At 43.8% G+C, this 11,286-nt stretch overlaps 1 protein-coding gene across 4 annotated transcripts in view; it reads left to right on the top strand.

Moving 5' to 3' along the window:
* The first annotated feature begins 8,639 nt into the window (after positions 1–8,639).
* NBEAL1 (neurobeachin like 1) overlaps positions 8,640–11,286 on the top strand; it is an 85,352-nt gene continuing 82,705 nt past the window's right edge. For all 4 annotated transcript variants that reach the window (XM_065670162.1, XM_065670160.1, XM_065670161.1 and 1 more), the window contains exons 1-2: positions 8,640–8,777; positions 9,267–9,564. In XM_065670162.1, coding sequence (XP_065526234.1) covers positions 9,514–9,564 — 51 coding nt within the window. In that variant the 5' untranslated portion in view covers positions 8,640–8,777; positions 9,267–9,513. The remainder of the gene's footprint in view (positions 8,778–9,266; positions 9,565–11,286) is intronic.

Raw genomic sequence — 11,286 nt, 5'->3', positions numbered from 1 at the left:
GGGAAAGGAAAAAACATCCATTATCTTTGCTGAGCAAAACATTACCTTTCATCCAATTCCTGTGGATGTAGCACTGTGCACTGTGTAAAAAGGACTGCTGAAACTCCTGCATGCTGAGAGCTCACAATTAAATTCTAATAAAAACTGCAAAAGTAAGAACAGCTGAATGATTGGAGCACTGACAACCAACCTAGCACCTGCATAGCTCCTTATAGGCAAGTAAGTTTGCAAACATAGCTTGGTGATCTACCAACAAATTAGCAGTGGGGAAACCTCAAGTGGTGGTTTTATCATCTAGGTCTTTGATAAGTTTCCTAAAGAAAGCCTATATTGTACTTGGAAACTTTCAAATGTTAAAACATTTACACATAAGAAATCTTTTGGCTTTATTTTTCTGTCTTTCTAGTTTCCCCTTGAGTTTGTCAGCTGCTAAAAGAGACCTAAAATTTATATAATCTTAGACTAAGATGTACAGGAAAATAAATTTTAAGTACTCTATCTCCCAAAATGTAACAAATATCACCAAACAATGCCACTGAATTTAAGTATTTCTTACTCAGTTTTACTGCTGCTAAGATATAGCTGCCCAACAGGACCCAGAGTGCTCAATGATTAACTCAGGTTATGCATAACACTCTTGTTTTGTTCCTGTATCATTAAGAAAGGTGAAAGCTTCAGCGTAATTCAGCTGTAGGAAAATTATTTCTTCCTTTGGCTGCATTCTACATTACAGAAGATTTCTAGGAGCCCAGGACAGGGTGCAGGAGATGGGCAAAAGTTAAATGACTGTGTGATACACAGAAGTCATCCATGAAGCTTTCAGTCAAAGAGGAATTTGGGTTTCACTTTCTCCAAATGCTCCAAAAACTTGTTTTGAAACTGCTGACAGCCTATTTCTGGCATGAAATCATTATGATGAGAGATACCCCCCACTTCCCAGAGTCCCAAAGGGATATCCACCCGTCATTTGTAGTAATAGACAAATGAAAACACCACTGACTGTTCATCCTATAGAAAATGAACATAAAGGCTTTGCTAGTCTTTGGGCCTGGTACAAGTGTCTCTACGGATCTTTCAGGTCTTTGGATTGTTTTGTACAATCTATGCAAACAAAGCCAGCTTTCAGATACTTTCCAATGTGACAGGGTTACTTTTGTTTTATTGCAGATCACTTTCTTTGATGACAGAGACTTTCAGGGCTGCTCCTCTGAAGCCCCACAGTCCAGCCAGACCTGTGTGCCCACCTCAACCATTGCAAGTCTACCGCAATGGAAAATGGCTGCTGGATGATGTATGAATGTCCCAGCTACATAGGCCACCAGTACTTCTGAGATGATGGGATGGGCCTCAGTGACTCTGTTAAGTCTTGTATCATTACAGAAGTTCTCCACGCCATCTCCATGTATGCTACTGCCTATATTGGAATCAGAGCGCTACACACCATTTTGACAACTCTGGCACAAGTAACAACTTTCCCAGATACCTCTGTATTAGAAGGAGGGTAATAGAAAGGGCACTTACAAAGTTCACCTAATGGGGTTTAGACTCCCAAAGAGGTAAGTAAGTCAGTTAGGATTCCCAATCAAATGATGGCTGGCTCGTGCTTGCTGGGGGGCAGACGGGGAGTATATCTATTATATATATAAAACCACTTTGGCTATACATGATCTAAACAAAGAAGTTTAGCAGAGAGTTGAGAACTAAATATCTCCATACCCCAGTTAATGTTTTTCTTTCAAGAAAGGCAAAGATAGTGACTATGCTACTACAGAGGCAACTTGACACATCCCATTGTAGAAACACCACCATGTATCTGAGCTGCAAATGAACGCGTATTTGCCTCATGATAGATTTTTTTCTGAATAATTCAGCACAGAATAAATCTGTGTTTTTTTCTTCTAGGCTCATTCCCTGGAAAAGTTTTACTAAGAGGGGAAAGGTTGCCAAGATGTGAAATATTTCAGTACTCACACATAAGGCTAAGGATCTGAGATTTGGCCCAGGAATAGCCTTCATGCTGGAATGTGTCCTTCCAATATTAATGAAAAATTAAGTTCACCCATGTTGTAAGCTTTATGTACAACTCAGTTTCCTTGTCCAGTAGAAGCTTCATAAACCATCACAGCAAGTTTCCAGATACATTCCATCTGCATAAGATAATGCAGCTATTGTTTTCACTGACATGCAGTTCTGGGTTTCACTTAGTTAAGCCAAGTTCTGGATTGAAGTGCTGAAAGCTAGTGCAAACACTTGTGTCCTTTCAAGCTGTAGAGGGAAAGAAGTCACAGATGAGGAGGGTGAGAACAAGATGAACTGAAGGGAAGTTGACTTCGGAGGCTGATGCGAAGAGTCTAAGGAGCTATTTACCACAATTCTCTGGGTGCAGGCAGCCAGTTCCCCACCCACTGCACAGACCACTCATCAAGGCCATAAAGTGTCAGTTTCTCTAGGAGGAGGCTGTGGGAAACTATCAAAAGCCTTGGAAAGATCCAGGTAGGCAATGTCCACTACACACCTCACATCAACCAAGCAGGTTACTTGGTCATAGAAGGTGATACTAAACTGTTGTTGGGCTCACCTGTGGTAGGTTTTTGTTTGTTTGGGGTTTTGGGGTTTTTTTTTTTTTTTGTTTGTTTGTTTTGGTTTTTTTTTAAGCAATTAAGGTGTTGGTGTTTGTACAGCAGCAGTAATCTTGTGTCTATACAACTGCACTTGAACACCTGCAGAAACTGTATTGAGCATTTAGCAGGAAGTATTTTTCTACATCAGATCTTTGTTGTGCTAGATAAAAGAGTCAGAGACAGTCTTGAAACAGTTTATCATCTTAGAGGAAAAGCAGAAGAAAACCCTGCCACCTAAGGCTCCCTTTTCTTGCAATGCTTTTAGCCTTTGATTTAAAGTCCACCAGTCAGTCCTGACTACAGTGGGCTTCAGAGCCCGTATGCTTGCTTTACTGTTTGGACTAATTCCCCAGAAGTCAGAGGAAATGAGCTGGTAACACCCAAGCTCAGAGAAAACCTGCATCTAAATTGCCAAACAGAATTTTTATCTGCAGTCTCAGATAAATTTAAAAATAGCATCTTTGAAGATAAGTATTATTTCAGACCTTAGAGGAAAAAATGGAAAACATTTATTTATGATAAAGAAAATCCAAAAATCCACCTGTAACTGAGTCCAGGGGACCAACTGCATGCTTTATTATAGGGTGTACCCTGCATCTTAAATGGCCCCGTGAAAGCAATGTCCATCTCCAAAGCAGTTCTCCTGTGAATAGGGTGGTAAGTTCCCAGTCACAGTATCCTTATGGAGGTATTGCATACCAAACCTGCATCTGTGCCACTAGATGACTTAAGAGAAAGCAAAGCATTTGCAGTATTTACCATGTTTATTAATCAGAAGTATTTCTGTCAACTACTATTTGTAGTGTTACAGATATCAAAATAAATTTCTCAATAGCTTGTTCACTTTGTGATAATAGAGTCCTGGTGTCCAGTAGTTCCTGCTGCCACTTAGCATTAAGTCCAGAGTCCTGCAGAGGATTGAATGGCTCCTATTTCCAGCTCAGGGCCTACACTATGCTCTTTTGTTTAGCCAGGACCTCACACTGTCTGTAGTCATGAACTCATGTTGACCCCTCAGTAGCACAGAGAAGTAGGAGCTTTCTCTAATGTTTGGGGTTAAAAACCAGAAGAGAGACCCATTATGTTAAAGAGTCTACAATTCATTCAGTGTGCAAGTGCCCCCCCCCCCCCCCCCCCCCCAAATCTCGCACATACTTTAACAGCACACTGTTGTTTACATAACTTTGCACTTTTCATGTTTCACACCACTAGCCATCATTCAGGTCTCCATACCTCGCCTGTGTCAGGAGTAAGCTAGCAGAGTCCCTGGAGGATTCACAAGGACACAGGGAATGGCACACCCTCAGTTTCACATCCCACTCAACAGCAGGCACTGTGCTGTAACCAACATCTAACTTCTGGGAGGCCACAGTTATAACACTTTGCAAGAAGCCCACCTCTAGCAGCGTTTGGAGCTTTCTTAAGCCCATTTCCCTTTAGTTAATTCCCCTCATTTGCATTCTTCCCCACACAAAGAGGAGTTAGGCCCCAAGTTGCTATAGCATCCATTCTCAGGACAAGCTTACCATGTCAGCTGAGAGGGAATTACGTACAGACAGATCATCAAAGACTACCAACACCTACACATCTTTAAACCTTGCTTGCTGCCACGTTAGGGTTTTTTTTTCCCTGATACAGATTGCTTTGATCCAAATCAGATCCAAATCTACTGAGCTCTGCAACGTAACGAAAGCATTCATTAAACAACTTCTTAACTAAAGCACAATCATTTGAAGTCCAAGAACAGTAAGTTCACTGATCACTGGCCATAAAACAGTGAAGAGTAAGGGCTTACTTTGAGTGAAAAGTGAGTTTGGTGAAGGAAGGAGAACACTTCCACAATGCAAATTTGTGCACTAACAACTGGTATCTTTGAGCATCTGCAAAACAAAGGCAGCTATAGCATGAGTCTACACATGCTAGCTCTAGCATAGATAACCTAAATGACAGTAGAGGAGAGGGGCAGTTCTAAGCCTTAACACCCATCCATGAATCTTTACTGGCTATTACAGCCTGTAAGAACCTAAGCAGACAAAAGCATATTATTTAATTAGGCTGGAAAAATCTTTAATATGTACCCTAAACAAGAACATTCCCTGCACAGCTGCAAACCTAAAGCCTCTGGTAAGGGAGCCTATGCTATAGAAAAGCAGCAGAAGAGATCCTGGGCCTTTTACAGCAGGGGATTCATTATGTTGAAGGCCCCCCTTGGAAACAAGCTGAAAGGACAAAGAACAACAAAACCACTCGCTATGGTCCCAGGCTACCCTGGGGTAAATTCCTTCCTGAATTTAAGTCTGGTTAATGGTTTAACCCTGCATATATGAAAGCAGAGCAGCCAGGGGCCAAAAGGACTTAATGCTATTAGCGAGACCATCACCTCCCAGCTTTAGCTCTGGCCAGTCTCCAACACTGAAAGAAAGCAACTAAAATGCCCAGATACCAGCTTATGTGTCAAGGGGCAAACAAATTCCTTTCCATTTCCAAATTTTGCAAGCAGCTAACAAGTCCTGAGCTACCCAGGGTACAATGTGAATATGGTGACAGAAGGAAGAATAAACACCAATTAAGTGTGCTGCCTTACCTAATAGAATAATTGCGCACTCATTTTGTGCAATCACAGTCAGAGAAACTCAAGGCAAGCTGATCCTGTGCTACCCTCTGCAAAACACTATCTCAGAGGCCTTGGCATCTTGCAAGGGCCAACTCCATCCTTTCTAATAGTCCACCAAATGCAGTCTCAGGTTAATTAGGTTTGAAAGGCTAGAAACTAGTATATACAGAGCCCTATTTCTTTACATACCCAAGAGGTATTTTGATATTGGGAGTTTTAAATACAGCTGCCAAGGCCACTTGCTTACTTGGAATGTACAGATTACACCTTGCTTCTGTACAAGGGTCTGTTTGTATAGGAAGGTGGAAGAATTGAGAAGCAGGTTCAATTCTAAGCATAATTCAGGTCTTCATTGTTAGTAAAGAAAGCATTAGCCCCAAGACATCAAGGAAAACCTCAGATAAAAGCTTTGACATAGACCTACCCCCGCATGAGTTTTGCTGCTCCTGGGCATGATCTCAGTAGAAGCCTCACAGTCAAACAACATGTTTGAGAATATCTGAAAGTCAGATACAGATTTGTATCTTTTTCATTACCTCCTATGAAAAATAAGCATAACTTAACAAAAGCTTTCCTATAAAGTGTGTGGTTTCCCCTGCCACTTCAGAGGTCCCTGATCTCAAAGCTGCAATCCAATGCAGTCCACTCCTTTGTTGAATTTTTCCTTAATGTCAAACTCATGCTTCCTCCCTATCCACACCCTTCTCTCTAACCTGTTACCTGAACTTGCTGACTGACAAGTTCATAACAAGGCTAAATTACTAATATGCAGCCACTGAAAAGAGATAAAGTACTATACCACAAATAACGTACAACATAGGAAAAACAACCACTGCTGTAAACAAACAGCTACCACAAGACAACAGCTAAGGGACAATGAAATACAAATGAACACTGCCTACCTGGCTATTTAAGATCCATGAAATAATTGATACATAGTTATGGAAGAGAGGATAATGAAAAGTTTAGTAATTAGTTTTCATTGGTAGACCAATCCATACACAGTCACACTTTAAAGTACCCATACAATGCTAGTAATGCTTCTTTTTACATCCTCCCTCCATTCTTTGACTTCCACAGCCTTAGCTGACTCTTTATCACAGTAAACATGTTGAATTATACTTGCACTCTGAGTTATACTACACCTGTAGAGACAGAGCTGTAGTTCACCTTTCCCCACTAACCTCTCTTTGTTGCTCATATTTACATGTGAGAAAGAACTCAATGAATACTGCCTGTTTATCTATACTGGCAGGGAAATATTAAACTTGTCCTACACCTGGCAACACAGACATCTAAAAGTCATCATAACAATTCTACAGTGAGCAAGCTGTTTAAGGAAAAACCTCTGGAAGGTCAGACCAGTAGATTCCTCACCCCAAATGCTGCTGGAACAGGCTATAAATGTTTTACTCTCCCTCCAGAGCACCTATAAAAGGCAAAAACTATCTACACAAGCAGCAGCAATTGCGTAAGCTCACTAGGATAACTATGCCATTACAATTCCAGCAGAGTAGGAAATGCTCTGTGAGCATCCCAATTAGGTGGGCAGCAGCACTTAAGAAGGAAGGAGTCTCCCACCTCTATCAGTAGGTGGTTTTTGTCGTTTTAGTGGAGTCTACTGCAGGACTTCATGTGGGAGCACCTCCTATCACTGGTAAAAGTTAATAATGAAAGAAACTGAGCTGTATTTCAAGGAAGGATTGGTGGTTTTGCATGGTTTTGATTGGGCCTGACTTTTTCAATGGGAGCAAATTCTAAGAGAAGTTTGAAATAGACTGTTGTTTAGCCTAGAAAAGGCTATAAGAAGGTGTGACAGGAAAAATATAACTCAAAAAGTATGGTACAAAGAGTGTCCTTTTTCCATATTACTACAGAGAGGACAAATAATATTTGAATTTGCTTCAAAGGTGATACAGGTTGGCTGTTAGGGAGGACCTCCTAGCAGTTAAGTTGAATAAGTCCCTCAAGAAGGAGGCAGAATCTCTTCTGTTCCTGGAGAAACAGGGTGCTTTAGGCGTAGCAGGTCCTGCCCTGGGACTGAGCTGGACTCTGAGCTCCTATTTTTTTCTTGATGGAAAAAATTATGTTGCAGCCTTAAGCCAGGAGACCATGGTGGCTAGCAGTAAGTACCACAGCACGTGTCTCACACAACTAAAAATATTACAGAGTCCTTTTTGTCAGCGTCTCTCTATCCGTGCTAGGAATTATGTTTACATACTGCAGTAAAAGATATTTCTCCTACTACCACAATACTGATCTAGATCATACAACACCAAGCACACATTAGCCCTTAAATTTCTCCAGGGAAAGTTCACTCATCTGAAAATAAAGGCATATCGCAGGGACCAGTATGAGACTGCCTCTGGGCTTTTGGGGAAACTTCTCCATCCCTAGCAATTTTTTGTACAGCAGGCAATATAATGACATTGCGCAGTCAACGCCTTTGCAAAGGACTTTCAAAACTCACCTGAAATCATTGCAGCAATGTGGAAATCCCCTGCAAAGGAATCGACAGCTCAATGAATGCTTCATCACCTGACCCTGTGTGAGATTTATCCAGGTGAGATGACCCAGTGGCAGGAGCAGGGCCTCACAGCAACCTGGAGGAGAAGGCCCAGGCCTCCTTACATCTCCTTCTCCCTGCACTGGAGCCTGACACAGCATTGATTTCCCACCCCACTTTCCAAGGGAGCAGAGGGACACAGACGGATGCAGAGAGAAGCCTGTTCCCTGGCAAGCCATGCTAGAAGGACCCTACTATTGAGGGAGCAGAGTGGGAGGAAAGTCACTTGCTGGAGCACTGTGCCTTGGGGAGGGTCAGTGCACTACCCACATGCTTGTGAAGAGCCACACCAGCAAGCTGAAGAACGTCTTTCCACATTCCTCCCTTAGAAATCTGACTTTATTTTCGGAGTGTTTTCTTAGTTCTACGCAAGCTCTGCATATGAGGTACAGACTACTTTAAAGCAGTAGCAGGTTGTATGTGCATACATGTCCGCACTCCTCAGGCTACAGAGGCAGGCCTCTCTGGACTGTGTGCAAAGCACATGTACGTGCTTCATTAGCTTTATTGCCTACAAATGCGGACGTTTCCTGAGGTGCTCGGTGTCGCAAGGACTGGGAATGCCGATCCTTTTACAGGCAAGGAGACCCCTAAAGCAGGAGAGGGTCCCGTCACTTTACGGGGACCGCCTGCTCCTCGGGTGAGGTGCCGTGCGCTGCGTAGGGCTCTGCCACCACAGTTAGCACAGCTTCCGCAGCAGCCCCGGCCCGCCCCGCAGGCCTCCGGCGCTCCGCCTGCACTGACGGTCCTGCCCCTGCCCGAAGCCAAGATGGCGCTCGCGGCCTCGCCGCCCCTCGGCGGGCGCTCGGGGCGTGTACCGGAATGCGGGCGGGGCGGGCGATGTGGCGAGGGCCGGCCCCCTCCGCCGCCCGGCTGCCGCGCGGCATTGCCCGGCCGCCGCCCGCAGTGGCACGGGAGGACTGCGGGGAGGGAGGCCGCGGCCGCGCGGTGGGAGCTGCGGGAGGGGGAAGGCGCGGTAGGTGGCGGCACGGGGCGGCTCCTTTCGCTCGGGAGCGGGCGGCGGGGCAGCACGGGGCCCTGCTGGGCAGCGGAGAGGCCGCGGGCAGCGTCTCTTCTTAGGCAGCCCTCAGGCTGCGGGAGACGGCTCTGCCTGGGCCCGCCGGGCTCCGAGGCCGCTGCGGAGTCCGGGCCTGGGGCGAGCAGGGCAGCAGTTGTCACTGCCGGGCCGGGGCCCAGGCGTGCGGGGGCTTCCGTCCGCTCGGGGCGTTACCACAGCCGCCTCGGGACTCCGCCGGGACGGCTGCCCCGCTGCGTCCCTGCAGCAAAGGAGAAAGCGTCACGGAGGTCAGAAACCGGAGTTCTCCGTCGTAGGGGTGGTAATGTCAGGCACGAAAACGATGCGACCTGCCGCCGCGTAATTCCCGAGGTCGTCTGTGGGCTTTAAGTGCGGATTTGTTATTTCCTTCCTCCACCAAAGGCCTGAAGGGTATGTTTTCACTTTCAGAGATTAAAACCGAAGAGGCGCTGGCGAAGAGCGGACATGCTTGACACTTGCCTGCAGTTGCCTGTGTTGTGCGACGTTTTTTACCCGATAAGGAGAGACTGAGACGCTGTTATTTTCATCTTTGACTCTTCGGGTTATGATATAACTGTAATAATAAAGTAAAATCTACGGAAAGAGCACCTGGGAACTGAGCATGGTAGGATCTTGAACAAAAGTGGCTGCTATCGCGAAAAGAGCAAGGGAAGGAATGGCATCCCGAGAGAGGCTGTATGAGCTTTGGATGCTTTACTGCAATAAGGTAAATATTTGGGGGAGGGTTGTTTGTCTTTTTCCTCTTCTGTTTGGAAGTCAGGTATTTAAAATGTCTGTAACATTTTTTAGCCTGTTATTATTGTTTTTTTTCCTCACAAATTGCATAGACTTGTCTGACTTCTGTAAGGATATAACTGCAGACTATATCCAGCTATATTCTTAGACTGTATCTAACCTTATCTCTTGATTTGCCCCTTCAGGTTGGGCTTTTTTGTGTGTGCAGTGTGAATTGCATGGTGTTCGTGGCTCAGTTTAAGCAGTTATTCCAGCTGTATCTTTTTAACTATGCGAATGCATATGTTCACATAATTCTTTGTAAGGCCGTGGCATTAGAATGTATTAATTCAGTGCTGTCTGGTACTTAGCTTTATACTTACTTTTTATGTGAAGTTCCAGTTTCTTTTAAACTATGTTAGCAAAAGCCATCCCAAAGAGCAGATTTATCAAGCTACTCGCGAGTCTTCCTTTGCTGGTTATCATCAGAGCATCTAAGTATTCCATTAATAATAATGAATTTCCTTCATCTGGCAAGAATGTTACTAAAATACTGTCCTGTTTCTATTTGCATTTTATAGCGTAAAGCAATTGTTATGTTTAAAGGACAGTGCCTAATTGCCTCTGGGTTGCCGAGTATGTACACAAATTGGATTGCAGATGATCTGAATAGATATCTGTAAAATAAAAAACATACAAAAAATAACTCTAAAGGCAGGGGGAAGGACTGTCATATAGGCACTCAGTGGCAAGGCTAGCTTTTCATGGCCTTACTCTCTGGGTTTGTTTTGCCTTTTCTCTTTGCAGTCTCATGCTTCATAGGTATCTCAGTTCCTTTAACTTCTCAAACCAGTAGGACATTAAGGGTAGAACAGACATTCTCTTGTTCTTCTTCCCAGGTCGTTTCTAGACAAGGCCTATCTTGAGAGCATAAAATGTTAGAATTTAAGTACATGCAGTCTGAACAAGTGCACAAAGCAGTGGATGGAGGTTGTACAAAGCAGTGTTAATTCTAGCTTTTCTTAATTTTTGTGTGTGTGAGTTTGCAACCCTAATGCTCTAGATGTTAAAAATAAAACTAGTGCAAACATAACAGCATGGTATGACTTCTTTCTGCTACCAGCGTGGGTTATCTGTTGGGTTGAAACATATTTGCATAGACCTTTGCCTTTTAAATTAATATAGTACTGTCAATGGTAGTAGGAAATAGCCTAGCACTGGAGGACATGGATGTTTTGCCAGTGAGTTCATCGATGTGAGAAGAACAAAGACACTTGGAACGGACTCCAAGAATCTAGGCTTTACTCTGCTTTGGGAGACACAGGGCTGCAGAAATGAGCTAAATGAGCCAAGCTCTGAATTTCTTTACCCAGCCGGTCTATGTCTCTTTCCTCCTTAGTTCTTTATAACATTTTTATGTTTGTCTTACACCTTCTCCCCCTTTGCTGGAACCTTTCATTCAGATTGTATGCTTTCCATCTTCATGTTGTCCTCTTACTAGCAGGAAGTTTGCATAAATAAAGGAGTACTAGTTTAAATGTGTGCTTTGTGTGCTTTAGATCACTTAGAGGACGTTCAGTTTCTCTATGGGAATGCAGTGTACCGAGTAAGTCAGCTCTTGGGTAGTGGAGAATGGCATATTAAAAGAAAAGTAACTTTTGATATACTCAGCCTATATGAGCTGTTGGTGATGTTTTTGGCCTTTTTTTTCCAG

This window comes from Lathamus discolor, chromosome 3 (assembly GCF_037157495.1).
Source record: "Lathamus discolor isolate bLatDis1 chromosome 3, bLatDis1.hap1, whole genome shotgun sequence".
Lineage (NCBI taxonomy): Eukaryota > Metazoa > Chordata > Aves > Psittaciformes > Psittacidae > Lathamus > Lathamus discolor.
Note: the sequence above shows the minus strand (reverse complement) of the source record. Positions and strands in the feature narration are given on the sequence as shown.